The sequence below is a fragment of the Pygocentrus nattereri genome, chromosome 11 (genome assembly GCF_015220715.1).
Source record: "Pygocentrus nattereri isolate fPygNat1 chromosome 11, fPygNat1.pri, whole genome shotgun sequence".
Taxonomy (NCBI): domain Eukaryota; kingdom Metazoa; phylum Chordata; class Actinopteri; order Characiformes; family Serrasalmidae; genus Pygocentrus; species Pygocentrus nattereri.
In genome coordinates, this window is record NC_051221.1 from 31,755,986 (window position 1) to 31,776,491 (window position 20,506).

Here is a 20,506-nt window from a genome sequence, read left to right on the forward strand (position 1 = left end):
ACAGGACATAGGGTAAAAATACAGAGAATCTAGTTCATGCAGCCTATGATCCTTAATCAGTCCACATTCAAGGTCTTCAAAATCATACATCAACAGAAGGGGAGTAAAGAGAATGTAGACCCATTCCTCCTGTGTATGTGTGAGAGAGAGTGTACAGTGTGTAGAATCCCCAGAAGCTTCTGAGCAAGAATAAAATGCCACTGATCACTGGAATGGGATCATTCAGCATACTAAGACCCTAATTACTTCAGCATGGACTCATGAATTCCTTATATGGTCACTGAAGATTTAAGGCTGAAGATGAGCGTGACTGAACACTGGCATCACACTGGCACACTGGGGTATCACCTAGTAAACCAAGAATAAACCAATCAGACTTCTGACCATTTGACAATTCAGACAATTTGTGGCTTCACAAAAGATTTCTTGTTTTCAAAAAAGTAGTTGAAGTCTTTTGAGGTTGAAAGTGAGTTTGATATCTTTAAAAGTTTTTTTCAGTCAAAAAATTTGGATTCAGTTGTCTCCTGGACAGCCATCACATGGATTTATTAAATTCCAGCTGATTTAATGAGATAGTGATCAGCCAAACCAAGCAGTGGATGATAACTACAAATAATACCAGGCTGCTATACGGCAAGGTTTGGAAAAGGTTGAACAAACACACTGCCATACATAAAATTTCTACTACAGTAATAATGTCATTTGTATTAATTGTAATATTAATAGTTTTCTGAACAAATAAACACTTATTATTTAGATACTGAGGTTTTTTTTATTATTTAATTTTCTCAGGTTCCTAAAACATTTGCTTTAGGTAAGCCTATATTAATTCATACAAGGTCTAAAAATAAAAAATAAACTCTCACAAGCCTTAAGAGTTACCTGTCAGAGTTACACAATCATAATAGTTTCTGAAATCAGTTACACCTTTATCATTGACCCGGCTGCTCTAAGAGCGCTGTAAGCTAAGGTATTGCTCTCCATGGTCAAAGTTGCTCCAAGACATTTTCATACAAACAAAGGGGCTCATTTAAACGATCTACTTTAACATTAGCACAATCACAGTGCATCCTTAATGTACAAGCCTACAAGCTCCTGATAACGTTTTACTTATTTTATCCTTTCATTGATATTACCTATGCGCCTAGGGAACACAGATTTTGATTTTGAGTGATTATGGCGCTGATGAGCGTGGAGGCTAGCTCAGTGAAGCTGGTCACAGCTCACTGGGCAAGCGTGGCTGAACAGTTTAGTTAAGGGAGAGCTGCTCAAAGCAACACTGCTGGCCTGTAGATGATTTGCACAGAATACAGCTCATTATTGTTCGAAGGAGAATATTCTGTATGAAATATCCATTAAAATAGTGACTGAATATATTAAACAGCCAGTGCACTTAAGGAAATGTGGATACTGTGAGAGCATTGAGAGTTTGCGCATATATAAAGATGCAATACTGACCTGTCGATGAATAAAGACTACAGAACCCAGAAGTCTCCATGTGCCTCCCTGCCGATCCACATGGAGCATGCGCAGGATCTGAAGGAAGCGGATTCCTCTGAAAGCATAAGAAAGTGGTGTCAAAAAAACACTGCTACAACCTGTACAAAGGTTCTGTACATTTACCAGTGAACAGTATATCACACAACATTACATAATAAATACAAAGTAAAATGATCATATGTGGGACTTATATAAATATATATTTTGTTCAAATACAGATTTGTTGTGTGGAGTAATCAACTTGCTACAGTGATACCTGATGGCAGAGGTGGCGAAAACTTGCCCATTTGAACCGACACTCAGTACTACGACTGATGCGACCACCACTATCAAATCTGCTCGAGAGAAGAAGTCACAAAGGAATTTTCTATTATTTTGGTCTGTTGAATGCAATCATTTTCCAAAGTTCGTTTTCCACAATCATATGTTTACATTAAAACATAGAGAATGTGAGATTTTATCAGCTGGGTTGAGTCAGATTCACATAAGTAAAAAAGCAAGAAACATTTGCTCAGTTACATTATGGGTCTTCTGAACTTTTAACATCTGACTGGTGCTATAACACCCAGAGGGCAGTAGCGAGTAATATTTGTTTCTTTGCATTTGAGCTGTGTCTGTCTTTAGGTGGGAGCTACTAAATGTCAACAGCTATGAAGCAAGCTAGCTAGGCAGCCAATTTGGCCACTTTAGACTTTTAGTATTTTTAGGAAAGCAGGAGGGTTTTTTCTGACTACATTGTATAGATATGTACCTATGATAGAGATGGGTTTTCTGATGAAGCGCAGTCTGCCCTTGATGCCCACATATTTGCTCCTGCAGCCTGCTGACCACAGACGCACCACATACTCCGTACCAAAAAACACCACCAACACGATCTCCTAAAGATAGGGAAACATAACCATTGTGTGTGAGAGACTAAACAACAGGACTGAAGGATGAGTGAATGTAAGGCAGGTCAGAGAGCTAGACTCTATCTAGGATGAGCACAGATCCCATGACGAGGGAATTCAGCCTGACCTCTCTAAGACAGAAAACACTTATCTAGTCTTTTGCTCTGACCTCTGATTCATAATGAATTGACCCTGATTGTCACTGTGACCCCCTGAGGTGATATGAGCAGTGAACTAACGTGGGTGGCCAGAGAACAGCTTGCTTACACAGATTGGTGATACAGACAAAGCTGTAATTCTACACTGCCTGTCAGCTGTAGTGTCATAACACACACATACACCATATCAGGTGTTCTGAGCAAACACACCAAGTGGGCCCCACATATATTTGTAGAAACACCAGTTTCATTATCCAAACCAGGGATTAGGTCATTACATTGAGTAATTCTGTTAAATGGCATACCCAGATGTTCTGTGGCATGGACATCATTTACAGTAAAAAGATTAACCAGTTTGATTATGCTTATGTATAATAAATCACCACATGAGCCATGTGTATGTTCAACAACATGCCAGTAAAGCAGGAAAACGTAACACTCTAAAAAACAGAAAGGAAAAATAAGATGAAAAAAAGTCTGGCACTCACTTTTTATGGTATGTGTTTTTAAAGAAATCATAGAAAAGAATCTTCATTTTTCAAAGTAAAATATGTATTTTTGTATATATAATTGTGGTTGTATTTGAAACAATATTTAGATAATATTAGAACTATTCTGGGACATATTTTACCTGAGAATTATTCTAAAACTCTGGACTATTCCTTTAAGACTAGGATTAGAGTCATGCAGTTACATTAATGCTCAGGGCCTAGTAAGTATGTGCAATGTGTGTGTATGAATCTGCATAAGACATACTATTCATGAATGTCATTCACACAGTGGGCAAGAGTAGCCCATTAGCCAGTCTTACTTTGGGCTACCAAGTGTCTGTTAAGTGTCATTCATGTCATTTCTGTTCATAGAGGTGTTGTTTTACCTTTTACCAAAGATAAAACAACACATTATTATTATTCAAGAGGAAAAGGTACAGATAGACTGTTTTTAAAGGAAAGTATTGGTAGTATCAAAATTTTAAACAGGTGAAGGTGGAAGATGTAGTTGGGTGGAAGTTAAAACGCTTTTCTATATTTTAACATGCAAGTACATTAAAAAGTAAAAGCTTTAACAGAATCATTATCAAATTAACACTGCACACAAGCTGGTTACACAGAGTGTAATCCAGACTAGCAATTCTTTTCAACCAAAAGGGTGTGGGTCACAGTGACTAATGAGTTATAGTTGTTCATGTACAAAGATTAATTAGTTAAGGGCAGTTTTATTTTACAGTGATTCAAACTTAAAATGTGCAGGAATTTGATTGGCTAAGAAAAACTAAAAACTAAAAACGTTATTTAAAAAAAATCTCCTGGCTTTTGAGACTCATGATGAGCACTTGATGTGCTAATAAATGTTTAAATGGACATGTAAGAAGATTTTTTCTATTGTATTTTGTAAAAGTAAGTCAGTTTTTGTAATACTTGAGAAAAGTACAAATCTTTTAAAAATAAATACAAATATAGTATAGTAACAAATTACAATCACTTAAGTAATTTCTACTGCTCTTATTATTGACCTTTTTAAGATTCTTTCTAATATCTGTCACAGTTAAATATTATAAATATATGACTAATACTATCCCAGGTAGTGTAATCAAACAAGGGCTCCATCCACCAGTTTCTGTCCATTCATTATGGCATAAAACTGATAAAAAGCAAAATCACAAGCATTTTTAGGACAGAAAGTTTTGAGTCTGCCCACCCTACTAAGATGTCCTATCTCCATCAAGTGGACGTATATGGTACTGCACTACACCATAAGTCAAGGGGCCAATTAAGCAGGCTTTTATAATTGTTTCATTTCGCTGTAATATGAAGCACACATCTGTGTCTGAGGTTTCATATTGAAATACATACAACACATAGTGAATAAAACTTACCATCCAGAATAGTGTTCCGGTGGCAAAGTCTGCGTACTGCTCGATGGTGGAAAGCACACTGAAGATAAGACATACTAGAACCATGAGGAACCTGAGAACAGGAAAAAACACGAGTGATTCTCTTTCTTTCTCAGGTAAAGTAATCAATTACTGTGCTCTAATCTGATTAACAGGCTCCGAACGGCCATCCTTGTCCTGCGAATGGAGAACCGTCAGGTCACAAAAACAGCAACAAGATGTTTGGCCCCCAAGGCCAAACATCACCGAGGACTCCCCTGGAACCTGTGGAGACGATCATTCATCCAAAGACCCGACGACACTAAACACCACATGGGATGATGCCAAAACCCTCTCCAGAGAGCAGAAACGCTGGAGAAACCTTGTTATCCGATATGCTACATAGCATCAGAGGTGCTAAGTCTAAGTCTAATCTATCAACTACCTCAGCATAGAGGGAGAGCTGCTGAGAATTTGATTCCTAATTTCTTGTGTCGTGCTAAAAGAATATTTGAGCCTTTAATTTCTCATCATTTTAACCTAATGCTTCATCATCATCATCATCATAATCATCATCATCATTATCTTTACAGAAACCAAAATAAATATATTAATAAATAATATTATATATATTATTATTATAATAAATAAAATTGACCTATTATATGGAATAACATCACATCAGCCTCTAAAAATCCTGACCGTCAGCTTATTCATTACAATTTTATCCACAGGTCCTATTTAACCCCCTGTAGACACTACCATATGCGCCTTACTGCATCTCCTCTTCATAATTCTTGTCCTGATGGTACTTACGGTACATTTTACATATGTACTGGGAGTGTTTAACTGTGCATAAGTTTTGGACTAAGGTTTCTTTTACATTATCAGTCATTCTCAATAAAACGATTCCAAATACAGTCCAAACTTTGCTTTTGATTGACGACTCTGAATGTAATTTAAATTGTGCTGAAAAGAGAATCTGGCTGGCTGGTCTCACAGTTGCAAAAAAAAATGTTAGCCTTGCGTTGGCAACCTCCACATTCTCTGTGCTGGTGGTAATGATTCCTTACTTTTGTGGATATTATTAATATGGAACTTTCAACTGCAAGGATCCATGGTGCAAGTGGAAGGACCCTGAACTCTTCGGAAAGTGCAGCTAAGAAAGTTAGCAACTTACTGTGAAACCTGTTTTGCATTGCTTGATACGTCATGGAGACTATTCATTTATTTATTTTTCACTGTTATTTTCTTCTTTGATCAGCAGTGGGTTTATGGGTGCCATGGGGCGGGGTGGGTATTGGGTGCTTCATTTTGTTGCTACTTCTTTTGTTGCTTACTGTATTTTGTATTATACTAGAGCACTATCTTAAAAAAAAACATTTGATTGCAAAAAATAAATAAATAATAAAACAATTCAATGGTTCAAATTCAATTAAAAAAACATTTTCAGCTGCTTAAAATGTTTTGTTAACTGAAAAACGATCTGTGTTTTATGCCTTATAAACATATCATTTGAAGTTCCTGAAGTTCATGTATTAAACATTGTAAGGCAGCCAGGACGGTAGCTTTTTCAAAATTAAAATCCAAAAAATTTTTTTTCAGTGCAACTCATGTATAAACACACTACCAAAGGAGCACAAATAACTAGATTCACATAACCATCTTTGGTAGACTTGCACATGGAGTTATAAATAATATGATATCCCTATTGTCAGAAAAAAAACTTGTATCTCCAAAATGGTAACTTTACAGCAGAAGGAAAAACATACTTTACTTTTAATGTAAGTCAATGGAACCAGACTTTTTTCCAAGTCATTTAGCCCTTTTCTTTTGATTCATTCATCATGAAATTTACACACAATGTAAAGGGCAACACACATTTTCAAATTACGTCAAAAACTGAAAAACAACAAAAATGGAGATACAAGGTTTTCTTCCAACAGCAGTGATATATAAAATTTCTGTGACGTATATGAAGTTCATTATACACATATAGTAATATCTTCTTGCGCATCATCTCTTATACTTAAGCTTGCATAGCCTTAATATCCACTGAAACAGCATAGCGACAAAGATTTCCCCTCCAGATGGGAGTGAATGTTACCATGTCAGGGATTATTCACACACACAGACACACACAAGCACACACACACACACGCACATGCATACGTTTACAAGCATGTTGAGCAAAACATTCACCACTCTTTTCGTGCCCACTGCAGAAAGGATGGAGAAAGGATGATAAAGCAATGACGTCACTTACAGATGTGAGGTGTACTCTTCAGGTTGTTTATGTTCATTTAATGGAAATTCTCACACTTCAGTACTGAGCTGGATCGTGACCTACAAACATGTGACTATCGATTATATGGCCCTGCTTAAATGCACAGTCAAGTGCACAGCTATAAACCAGTCTGAAGCAGCAGGCCCTACTTCTGTGATGTGGAGAGCAAACAAGGAATCTTGTTATTGAGACCTCACAAATGTTCACATATGTTGTGCATGGTTTAAAGACACATTTAATATGTTCCGAGATTTTGTAATAATCTCGCCCAAATAACCAAATTCCAAAGTATTGCCATGTTTATATCTAAATTCTGTTTAGCAACTTATGTGATTTACAGACATTCTGTCATACTGGGCACATCTTGGCATGCACAGTATCCAGCCCCTGCAAGTCCTTACAATGACATAGGTTAACTAGTTAGGGAATTAATCAGTACTATTAAAAGAAGAACACTATAATTATCCTAAACATCACTAGTGTTTTTACCTTTCTCAGTCTAGCTGAAGTAATTTTCTGATTTAGTGAATGTGTCTTAAATCAGTAAAGAGCATATCTCATATCAGCAGCACACTCTTTAAAAAGATGGTTAAACAAGGGTTTTTGTAAAGATGGTGGTTCTGTATAGAACCACAGATACTCAAACAACCATTTGCATGCTTGAATGATTATTTGCATGATGAAGTGGCTCTTCAGACTGATGGAGAATGTGTTAGACAGTATGCAGAATCTATATAGCACCAAAAAGAGTTCTGCTATTGATACAAGCTTGACATCATAACAATAAAATAACCCTTTTTGCTGCTACGTAGAACATAAAGCTCACTAAAAATGCATCCTGCTTGTGTAAGTTTCAGCCAATTTTCTTTCCTTCATTGAAGCACACAAAAGCTATTTGAGTGCTAGTAGTGTAGAATCTTTATACTGCTACAAGTGAAAGGAGTCGTAAATTAATGAAAATGAATGAAATTTGATGAAAAATGACCTTGTTACACTTGGAACACAGAAGCAGTTAAAGGCAGTTGGTCTGTTAAGTACTGTATTATTCTAAACCCAATATTAAACATGCTTGATCTATAAGGAAGCTGTATTTTTATTTATTAGGGAACCTTAAACATGGATGACTGTCATTGTTTTTAGTGAGAAAAGAAAACAACATGCTGTATCACTTTAATCTGAAATTCCTCAACGTTATTTGCTCTTTACATGTTTTTTCTGCAAATGTATACTCAGGTTTTGTTCAAAGCCCTGCTTTATGTACCACTTATATGGGCTTTTTACATTAAATGCTGAAACATTATCTAGCGATATCTGTTCATGGAAAAAGAGACAGAAACGATGCTACATTTAACATGATGAATAATCCTTATTAATCCCTCTTCAAAATGACCAGATGTGTTGTGCTATTGCAACATCAACAGCTGTATTCCCAAAATGGAGAGGATGATATATGCACCAATTCGGTATCACTCTGCTCCCACATTTTCTCAAATTTGGATTAGCCCTCGTCTAGCCTAGTCAAAATATAGGCCACCAAAAATTATTTCATAAGACGGATATCTCCTGTTTTTCTGGATGAACATCCAAGGGAAATATCGTGTTACTGCAACTTGTTTTAATGCTTTCAGTGAGCAACATCTGGATAAAATATGAATGTGTCCTGGAGGCATACAAACTAAATTAAAATAAGCTTTTAATCTTGTTTTCATGTGGAAATCAGGGAAAGCAGGGTTAGAGATTTTAGATCATATTTGGGTCATTTATGCCCCAGGACTAAGAATGAAAAACAAGACAAACCTTAGTAGAAGTTAAAATGACAAATAGGAAATGGAGGCCTAAGTTCTCTAGGCTTCATCAAGAAATAATGCAGTAACAAAAAGGAAAAACAATTATTTTCCTTCATACAAAACACAAAGCATAAGTGAGTAACAAGCTCAAGCCCTGTTTGGTTGCCCTAGTATCCCTGTATGACTGGAAGACTCTGACTGACAGAATTATTACTCTTCCACAATTTGCTCTGGTCACTTCTTTGTCTGTATTCATATCAGAGAGCTACATGTTCCCAGGACCCCTGTGGACAAATACTGTGGATTTTCAAGATAAACTCAACGATGTGCCACGCCAAAAACAATAGCATTCACCTCAAAACCATTTTTAATCAACCTCCCGTTGTGTGGAAATACACTACATATAAGGCCCTTCTATGAAGCATCCCAGGAGGTGTGGCTAGCTTAGGTCAAAGGAGTCATCTCAGTGAGTGAGTCTAGTTTGGAAGGACAAATCGTAGAGATCTGATTAAAATAAAACAGCTGGTGGTTTATCCAGCATTAACAGCATCAGTCACCACAAGCTGCCCTAGGACCCTGTTGACAACAACAGCATTACCACTCACGCTGCATTTGTGTCAAAGGAGAATCATGAAAGAAAAAATCTTTATTTATCCATTATCAGGCTACTGATGACTCGTCAAACTTTTCCAGTGCCCCCAAGCTGGGGTGGGCCACTGGGGAGATGCAGTGTGTTACACTGCAATTACACTGGAGCTCAAGGGCATAAATGCAGTGGTGGGTAGAAGGAAACATCAACAAAGAAGCCTCCATGACTAGGTCAGCATGCATGGTCCCCACTCTGGAGCCAAACTTGGCCTTCTTCAGTTCCATCATGTTTCATTTCCTGGCATAAAGCCTTAACAAGCTGATCCCTTGCTGCCCCAGCTATACTCAAAGCCAAACTAACTGCACTAACTGCACTAAATACTCCATTTGGCTCCCAAGTAAGTTTTGTAATAATGAACTGTGATGCTCTCCTCTGCCTGAAAACACTTTAAAGGCCAAAGCAGACTGTCTAATAAACAAGGTCTTACAAGTTCATTGCATGTCACGCTGTATGAGATGAAGCCAGAAAATATTCTACAAATTGAGCAGCAGACAGTTCGGAATCTTTTATGTTCATGTGCTGCATATGAGATTCTCTGACAATAAGACTATGAAAAAAGAAAATTCAAGACATTCTGCTTGGATGTTCCATCATTACGCCTGATGGTGCTGGATTTTTTGGCGTGCTCCTTCACTCAAGTTCCAAGATGGTCTAACAGTCAGAACTGAACTCACCACAATAGACAGTCTAGGATTTTAACTCACAACCAAAGAATTCTTTAATGATTTGCTTTTTTTTATCTGTAACAACACTGTCTTCTCAAAAAATGGAGAACATACAGCTGACTTTACACCATGCAGGCCTTAATCTTGGAATTGAATGTTATCTGTGACAATGTAACTAGTTTGAGAGCCTTGAAGAAAGCTCCTTCAACTTAGTGCTGTAATTAAACTTAACTGCACTGCGAGTACCCATGAAGACTGGCCACTGTATTAATAATTAATAGTATTTTCACAGATATTTGCCAAAAGAATTTGTGGTATTTCAACAAATATTTCCATAATAACTTGAAATGGTTAAAGGTTTTAAAAAAAGTGTTTAACTTGCTTTTCTGGATAGATAGATGATATGAGATCTCGCACAGCTGAAGAGGCTGTTTAAGGTTGTCCTTTTCCACAGACTGCAAAGCCACAAACTATTTGCCCCCACTTAATCATCTCTGTTCATCTAGTAAATGCTGGTAATGGCCATCTATTTGAGTTACACTCTCTGCAGCTTAACTGTCTTACAGCAATATCACTCATTATTTGAGCCAAAAGAGGTCTTATGTAATGCTAGAACATTATTATGATACATAAATATTTGGTATATTCTAGTGGCAGTGAAAAAAACTGACTTTTCATTGACTTTCATGGAACACAGCTGAAAACACATCTCTACTGTGCAAACATTCTATTATAAACTATAAGCACAAGGTGATCCAGCTATGGGTGTTTTTCTTCCATCCCTCTTTCCATGCAAGTTAAAGTGAGATTACTCATTGAAAGGGTTCCAATCCATGATGCACAAATGTAAAGAGGAGAACATGAAGACAATCCTTTCTCCAACTGTACTTAAACATTTCTGAGGGAGTTCTTTAAGGTCAGTCATCCAACTGTGTACATTTAAGATCTGAACCACAAACACTTAACTAACATAGATCCATGAAAATCTATCTATGTTGACTTTAATCATTAGCCTGCATTTTAACCTCTGGGTTAAAGGTTTCCTCTTTGTTAAAGCTAGTTTGGAGATGCAGGATTTTCTTCCATGAAGCAGATTTCAGACACGTAAAGTCTCCTGGCAGATCAAATTTCTCTTTATTGATCAACTGTGGGGGTCCGCAGAGAATCATGTACATTAAATTTTTTGGCCAGACCTCCAGGAGCAATGCAAGTACATAACATACACCTTATGGCACACTGCCACTAGTCTATCCGCCATAGTGGATTCTATAATACTACCACAACAACAACAACAACAATAATAATGATAATAAAAAAAAATAATAATGGACAAAATTATTTTTTTTCCACATTTCATTTAAATGGTACAACTATTCATGTGTGGGGCACCGTATATAAAGTAAACAGTAACAAACCTAAAACTGTACTAAACATATCCTACTAAGAACTTTTAAGTAAACTGGGAGTCTCTCAACTTATTACTTGATCAACTAGATCCATGTTGATCAACTCAGCAAATAATTAATATGTTAATATATAGTAAATATGCTGACAGTCCCCTCCACTAATACATAGTGTTAGGCTTTAAATGGGAGAATTTACTGAAGTGTTCACTGTAAAACATACAAAATAAAGAATATAACATCTGAATGTTTTACAAGTTTCAAATGTCTGTGTTTAAATAAGATCTGATATAATTCAGAGGGGAACATTTAAGAAGGCCTTATGATTTCTGGGAACTAAAAAATACAATGTGTGTTATGTATTCATTGTTATTTCACAGAAACTTTATGCATCAGTGTGCAAGTCTTCTAGTAAGAGTCTAACAACATTGTTACAGACTACACTGGATAGTGCTTACACAAATATTTTAAATGCTTCACATTTGAGCAAATATGACAAATATGATTAACTGCAACTGACTACATTAAACAATGTAATGAATGAATATTAATTCTTTTTAATCATGTAACAGCCCTGAACATACACCTCACAATCCAAAGTTATTTAAAACCTCTTATTAAAGCATTGATGACATCACAAAATTTCCAGTGCATACCAAATTTGAATCATAATAGCTTAATTAATCAACTGTAATCAGGCTCAAATTATTTTGGACAAAAGACAACACCCAACGAAAAACACCACAACTTGTCAGTCTAATTTAAAACTCTGTTGGCAGCATTCTACCAGATATTTCATACATCAGGTGCACGCATTGATGCTCTTAGCAGAGATTCTGATATCCCATGAGACCAGGTTGGATGACGAAGAAGAACCCATGGAAGTGTATAAATAAAAATGATCAATAGTAACCCACGAAAGTGGAAAGAAAAGAAAATCAGAAGAACTATCTAACTTTAAACAAACAACTTCAGAAAAGTTAGAAAAAGTTAGAATAAGAAAAACTCATAACTCATAAAAAAGCTAAACTATAAAAATTAAAATGTTTAACTAGCCTGATCTCAAAACAAAAACAGCTGGAACCCTACAGACCTGCATTGACACTTTCACTAACAAAAGTTTGTTTGTCTGTTTTTGTTTGTCTAGTTCTTCTGTTTTTCTGTAGCACACAGCGTAATCATAGGCATTGGTCAGTATTTTTCACAACATGTGTGAATCAATCATCCAAGCAAAGCAGCATGCAAGGCAGCATGTGGTAGCACTGTATGCAAGACAGTGTGCTCAGAAGAAAAGGGGTGGATGCGTGTATGGCCACATTTGTCTGTCTCAAGGAGCAAATCTCATATAAGAGGGCAAGAACAATGTTAAAGTATTTTGGATACAGTTCCAGTTGCAAACACTGTGTCCTGTTACGTCAAGGAACCACATGACCATAGCAATGGCTAACTACAGGATTTCTGTCTGTTTGTATCATGCTGAGCCTGCCAACTGTACTGTGGAAAGACTGTTTTGGGACACCTGTCCAGGAGCACTGTTAAACTCCCTCAAATTTTCAATGGATGTATCTAAATATAATGACAAAAAGAACAAGAAATGCAATTACTCTTTTATACGAAGGGTCAGTTAGACGACCAAAGAAAGAAAGATGTTTCTATGGTGAGAGAGCAACAATAATCTGCTCTGTTGGCTCTGCCAATGAGCATCTTTGCTCTTACCACACTATAGATGTGTTGAGCTAAGGGAGAGGCCTGGGCCTGTGACACAAAAGAATCTATCCATGGGCCATCTAGATAAACAGACAAGTCATTAGGCTGTCCAGGTTGATGCACTGAGGCCTTTATGGATCCACTTCAAGTCTGGCAGCTGGACCGAGAGTGGAGAAAAATGGCCTGGCATTGATAACCATCGGCAAGTAAGAGTTAGTTAAAGGAGCAGTGCAGAGCGTCAATCAGAGGGGTTTAATTTTGTAAAAGGCTGATATCAGGTTATCCTGAATGTGCTGCTGTGCTGGAGGTTCAGTTACAGAGACAGGGAAGGTTATCAGACTGCTATGTCAAACAAACACGCAAATGCACAGCATAGGACGGAGGGCACAAGGTCATTCAGATGAATGAATCAGATAAATCGGATAATGATTGAAATCAGTAAATGTTTTATTATAATACAAATTGACAGCATTCAACTTTCCCAGGCCTGATAGGAAATAAGCCCTGCATGTTTCATGCATGACCCAGCTGCCTCCACTGTCTGCAGAATGAAGAGTCATCCAGGCTTGGAGACAGGGCTATCAAGATCACATTGACCCGCTTTTACGTAGTCTTAGCCACACACAGATACCTGTGGCCGAAGGAGACACTTCTTTAGTTACTGAGAACTGGTGCATATTCTTTACACCCTGCAGCATTAACTGTAATTACCTCATTGCTGGGATAACAGCCGTGGGCACTTCACAAAAATGTGAAATGCGATTAAAACAAAATGAATGAGAAGCTCAGGTAACGAGTTAAGTCCTGCTTTTAAAATACTGAATGAACTGACAGAAACAGACAATGTAATGCCGAATATAAGTAATGTTTTCCACCAGTTTTGACTCAGTTTTAAACTCTGTTTATGTAACTGGATGTAAATCACACTTGTTTTCTACTCTAGGATTTTGGACATGATATCACTTATTCACAGAATGGAAAAAACAGTTAGGATATGACTTTAGGTTGCACAGTCTTTAAGAAAAAGAGTCTATATATCTTGGATATGCAGAAGAAAAAGGTTTGACTGCTTATCAACTCTGAATATTATAAATTTCACATTTCAAGTTACAATCTAAACATGTGAAACATCATTCTGATGTAATCAATCAGATTTCACCAGGAAAACCATGAACACTAACAGTGTCTCAGAAATCACATGTAGCTTATGTTACATCGTGAATCAAATCTATGATCTACATCAACAAAAATGTAAACAAAGGAAATGGAACTGACCACATACTGAGCATTTATGTTTCTCAAATAATAGAGTAATGACAGGCAAATGTACTCACACTAGGAAGTGGTAGAGGAAGCATTTCAGGCCTGCAGGTCTCTCTAGGAAGTTGTAGACATCGCCCTGCATGCTAGTCTTGGCGTGATAGGGGTTATGTGTGAAGCGAGAGGGAGCGGGGCCGGGCAGGCCACGCACTGGCTCTCCACTGACCGCGCCGCTGGACAGGGAGAGGGAGGAGCAGGAGTGCGACTGGACGTACTCTCTGTGCACCGTTGCCTCTTTTGTGTGTCCGCCTGGAGGACCGGGGACGCCTGATCCATTATTCACCACAGGCTCCAGTTCCACTGAAACAGGAGAGTAGCGTGAGCTGTCCACTGGTGGCTCCTCCACAGGTGCTGCTGCCTCCTCCAAGCTGCACTCGGAGCTCGGCCCAGTGAAAGTGTGCCCGTTTGGGCCACTGCTTTTTGGTCCATTGCTGTCACAGCTGCCGGACCAGCCGAAACGCCGGGACCGGCACAGGAGAGGGATGGGACGCCCCCGCCTCTCTCCCATGGTGGGTACGCTTACAGGGCTGGGGGTTATTGTTTGAAATGTGATATGAGGGAGGCTGAGAAGTCACTCTATGATGGCGTAACCACAAATGTTCATAGGTGATCAGCACTTGACCTTTCGCTCAAGTCTCCACTCCTGTGAAGGTATAAATAAAAAGCAAAAACAAATACTTCACATCAGCATTAAGTATGATGTTGAGAAACTCTTAAAAATGAAGATGCCTTCAAAAATGAAGGGTTCTTTGGATGGTACCATAAAATAATCGCAGTCAGGTCCCTAACAATCCCTTTCAATCTGTTTAAAGGAAAAACTCACTGATAACGATAAAGTTCTTTAGGAAAACAATGGTGGTTGTTCTATGGCATCACTATCAAGACCATTTTTCTCACTGTTATTTTTAAGAGGGTCTGTGCACTTCACACTTAATTTTAAGACAACAAGGGCAAGCAGTGGCTATGATCCATTTCTTTCACCATGCTCTTGTTACTGAAAACAATACTTGGAGAATTAATGGCAGCCACTTGACAAACATTGATTAACCCCATAAGACATTAATCATATGTAATCTGTAGGCTATTGGATCAGTGTCCGAGTCTCTGTCTTTGGAAATATTAGGTATACATGATATCAGAATCATTGGTACTGGTAGACTGTTGCTTGAAAAGTAATTATGGACATCAGGCAGATGTTTACATTTGAACAATATTTCAAAGCAATATATGATGGCATTTTAATTTTAGCCCTGAAATCAGAATGTTTAGGCAATGCTGCTATAGATGGAACATGTGTGCATTCTATTCATTTTACTGTTTTTGTAACCCTTTAGAAATAAACATTATATTTCTCAATGATGCTAATCCAAATGTTTTAATTGTTTTTGTTTCGGCATTGGCTCATGGTTCCGCCATACTAGACACGAATCACTTAACAAGCTCCAACCTCTGCATGTCAGTGCACATAAACAAGGAGCATGGGATACACTCAGAATCTCTAGTGAGATTCTGCCCTATTAATATTGCATGAGGATAAATAGGGGATTACTGAACCAGACGTTACATGGAGATACAATATCTGAGGTGTCCATGTGATTCATCCAACATGGGAGAGCCCTTCAAGTGTATTTGTAACAAGACAATGCATAAAAATGTAAACAAATCATGACCACAAGTAAAACTGTTACAGAAAGTAATGCCATAAAAAGAGATGTATCATGTTTTAAACATCACTGGTCACATTTGCAAAGAAGTTGGTGTTTGTCAGCTGTGGCACCAGACAGAAGTACATTTTTTTTTTCTCACAGTAATCCAATGTCCAGTTCTTATCTATTTATCAGACCACAGATGTCGATCTTGAAACAGAGAGGGGGCAACTGAGCATCCTAACTTAAAAGGTCAGTCGTTCCCTTAAGGACAATCATCCATCTTGTGTGCATGAGGAGCAGTAGCTGAGTAAAGCAGGGTGGAAACGGGAGCTTTGTCTGCACTCTAGCTCAGCTGTCATGCAGAATGCGTTGACAGACTCCATAACAGCTCTAATGTCCCCATCTGGATTGAGTTACTTAGCTCTCCAAACTCACCTAGACAAGTGACGAGTGAACACTTTCTGTCAATCAGAGATACAGAGCTGTGAGAGCTAAACTTGATGAGGTTCGGGAGACATACAGACGAAAAAAGTTCAGCTCACACTAGGGCTGCAACGATATTGACATAAAATGTGATGAAGGATATCACAGTGACAATATGAGAAGCGATAAATTAGTATTACAATAATGTGTCTCTGGCTGGATGTAACACAAGTGCAGATATTTCTGGGATGTGTAAACATAAATCGAATTAATCTGTCTTTAAACACCTCTGTATGTTACAACAGCACCATTTACTATTCTGCAAAATAAAAAGCAATGAAATACAACTAATTCCATCAGAATGGCAAACACATTTTTGTGAACTGAAGGGCTCAACAGCTTTTTCTATATGGACGACAAAACCAAATAAATATGTTTTTTTATTGGCATACAAAAACAAATACATATTGTTTTTGTTTTTTTAGGCATTAAATGTTGTGGCAGGTCAGGTTGTAAACAACATAACGCCGATTTTGCCAGTGCAACTGGCTAATGGAAAACAGTGGAGCTTGACCCATCCTGAGTTCTGCTCGTGTTCCTCTTTCTGGCACATTGTTATGAGTTGAAATTCAAATAAACCTTTCGGGTTTAAAATAAAAAAATAAAAAGTTTCGGGGTGATATTTTAAGGTCTCTGAGTGTGTGTTTTGTACTTGGCTATTTGGCCTAATGGTTAAGTCACTTGTCTCAGCTTTGTCTCAGGTTCAGTCCCAGCTGAGAGAAGCAGGCTTGTAACAGTTTGTGGCTTAATTGAATGATGTCTCTGGCGGCGTGTATGAGGAAATTAGACCTGTTCTGTCATCGCCGCTCTAACAATGTGAATATCGCGGTAACGATAAAAACACAATTTATCGTGCAGGCCTACCACACTGGCTGGGCATACACGGTAAGATTTTTGCCACTCCGACTGAATTCCAATTACAAATGAAGACTGAGGTGTTTATATACACACTCTACGTAAAATCTGATGGAAATATGTTTACATACGCACCAGATACGCAAAAGTAATCAGATCCGAAATTACGCGCATGCCACTTAGTGTAGACAGCACCCTGACGACGAGCACCCCGTGGTCCAATTGGAGCGAGACCAGTAGCGGGTTTACCTGAGTGTTCAGTTGTTTTTAATTGCTCTAAAACTGGCAGTCTCAGGAAAATGAACTTCACACGCACTGCTTAAAGAAGGGCGAGAGGAAGGCGCAATGTTTTGAGACACGTAAACTGGACCACCCGCCGTCCCACCGCCGTCTTTTAACGCTCCAAGTTTGAACTCCGCCTCCTCTACAGACCAGTCTCTACAAGAACGGTACAACCTTACGTTGTGACGCGACGCGCATGCGCAGAAGGTACTTACACTTACAGCTCGGGAACGTAATCAGATGCAGATTTTTCACGGCTGTTATTCTTCTATTTAACGGATCATTTACTGGGTTAGCCACCTCGTTCAATTGGATAGAAATTGTATTCCGAATGGCCTTAATCGGATTAGTCTATTCCGATCGAGGTGTTTACATGGACGTATTCTATTCCGATTTAGTTCATTAGCCGGATTAGTAACGGATTTTCAGGCTGCATGTACATTTGGCTACTGTGGACACGTCGCCCAGTCTCAGCTGTTCTCCGTGAGTGCTCTGTGGATGCTCTGTCAAATGTCACGCACTGATACAGTATCACATTTTTACTTTTAGATCACAGCTGTGCAGCCCTGTGCCTAATCATATTATTGGGGAACATGAATTGCTCACTTATTGGAAACACAACATGTATCAACAAAATCACAATATATTGGTATTCGTATTATGTGGTCTAACAGAGATAGCTTAAATGATTTGCCTCGTTGTGCCGCTTCATGAAATAAAAAGCCAAGATAGAACTGCTTTGGGTTATTTGACTTGACCTGTGTCAGGAGTGTCTCCAACCAGCGCTTTTCCCACTCTGACGTCCAATTTAACCTCACGAAGGGCTTGAGAATTAGTAGATGAACTGCATCAGATGACCTGGAGGAAAAAGCACTGTGAAATATCTGCAGGGCGACCGGTGAGACGCACCGCTGTAAGTCAATGTAAACTCTTTAGGGCTCCAGTATAACGTGTTCACGAGAAACACCAAAGGGTCCTTGCAATCTCCCCCTTAACCCTGACCCCACTCACACAGAGCTCAAAAGTGGGAAAGGTTTCATGTGCTATTGATAGAGCACAGGTTGATCTGAAGCGTTTTAAGGTTTGTAATTTTGATGTTATTAAAGTACAGCACTGCTGTGTTCATTTACACTGACATTGGAAAAATAACTCGAAATATATGTTTATGTGACATAAAACCACTTAAACCGCTTGTTACTACATTAAGTGATCTTCTAGGGTTTTTTTATGGTGTAGCAGAGACTGTATGTGGTACAGAGTAATTTAAGCTACTTTTGACAAACAAATGCCTGAAACTCACACATCACACGGCGGAATCTTCATCTATTAGCTGCTCTCTTTGAGCTCTGTTCATAACGCTGCTGTGTGCTAACTCACCACTGCAGACTCCTGGGTTTTAATATCACAACACAGCCAGGCCACCGGGTTTGCCCTCAGGCAGTTCGGCGGCTTTCAGTCTCTTCCAGTCCATCGTATAATAAAAGGACGATTTACAGTCATTGACATGGCTAATAGTCGAATAAGAGATGCAAATAAAAGGTGATTGTTTTTTTCTGTGGATATAGTTAAACGTTTGGTCCTGTCAGAAACGGCAGTGTAACAAAAAAGAAAACGTAAATGTTGCATATGACTCTGAGCAGACGTTCCACTGCATTTATTTTTTCGCCTCAGCTCAAACTTTCATGCGAGGTTATAGGTTATTTAACCTAACCTAACTAAGAATTTCATTTCAATACCGCCTGAGCTGATCTGGTCTATGCAATAGCGAAATCAAGATTTTATTACAAACAGGCATATTTACCGATGTGCACAGTCTAACGATAAGTCCAAATGTCTTCGTCCAGAGTGTCGTGTCTGTTTCTCAGCCCCATTGAGAGAAAAAAAAAAAACTCACTCGGCCAGGATGGACCGTTACAGTCCCTCGGAGTAACGGTCGACCTGATGTTAACGGACAGGGTTTTTTTACCACCTGCACTCAGACAAGCCCCGCCCTTCTGCTCTAGGATTGGCTTGTACGGCTTCGCCTTCTCCGTGATGATTGGCTCGTAGTTAAGCAGCTGAGGCTGTAGTACCGAAAAGTAGCCAGTCACAACCGCAAAGGGCGGGGCTTGTCGAAATACGGGTGGTCAAACATGTAGAGTTTTCTGCGGCCACTTGATGCAGGTCAGTGTGGGCGCGTTTGACCGCTCGTCCAGTTTAGTTTAATTGTACTGACCGTTGAAAGTCCTCGATGCGAAGCATCGTCAATCGTAACGCGCTATGAAGAAAGTATTTATACTTTTGTAACATGGCGAGGAAAAAAGTGTTTCTATCAGTCTGAGAACGTGTTCTCGTTTCTGTTCCCCTGCAGAAATCTGATAGATGGCAATATATGACCTATGACATGTATTATCACACATGGATTTCTCTTACATCCAACCTATATAAGGACACTTTTACATGCCAACTTATTTGGAATCGTCATTTTCAAATATGGGACGCAAATTTCAGCCAAATGCCACCATTTACAAAGATATATGTCTAACACGTTCATTCAAGAATATATAATAGAAAACATTATTCATATGTGGATGCCATATATTGCTCATAAATGCTAGCTTAATGTTATTTATAATTTAAGGTTTTTATGTGTCTATTTTGTTGTTTCCACAAACGTCTTAAAGAAACAGAATTAGTAAAATAGCTGCGTAACTGAACGCTTAACACGTGCGCATTGTAAGCTGTGCAAACAAACTACAAAACATGAAATAAACGAACATTTTGTTGAACGATACATTTATATAATGTAATATGTATTAGATGACATAGTATTAATTATAACTATAATACCTATCAGACATTTATGTTTGATCCATATCTTATGCATTTCCAATATTTGATAACTTTCATATGTGTACACAACACACATGTACAAATTCTGAATTATTTGCCTTTGTGACATAGGTGAATATATGGCCATATATCAGGATTCTATACGGGTTCAGGACTGTTTTGGTAC

The 20,506-nt window shown here is 38.3% G+C and overlaps 1 protein-coding gene across 1 annotated transcript in view; it reads right to left on the minus strand.

Annotated features, from left to right (window-relative positions):
* Positions 1–17,678, minus strand: part of kcnq1.2 (potassium voltage-gated channel, KQT-like subfamily, member 1.2) — a 154,567-nt gene extending 136,889 nt beyond the window's left edge. The window contains exons 1-6 of the mRNA XM_037542579.1: positions 17,476–17,678; positions 14,254–14,882; positions 4,425–4,515; positions 2,252–2,378; positions 1,757–1,835; positions 1,459–1,555 (exon numbers count right to left, since the gene is read on the minus strand). Of these exons, the coding sequence (XP_037398476.1) occupies positions 1,459–1,555; positions 1,757–1,835; positions 2,252–2,378; positions 4,425–4,515; positions 14,254–14,747 (888 nt within the window). The 5' untranslated portion in view covers positions 14,748–14,882; positions 17,476–17,678. The remainder of the gene's footprint in view (positions 1–1,458; positions 1,556–1,756; positions 1,836–2,251; positions 2,379–4,424; positions 4,516–14,253; positions 14,883–17,475) is intronic.
* Positions 17,679–20,506: the final 2,828 nt, after the last annotated feature.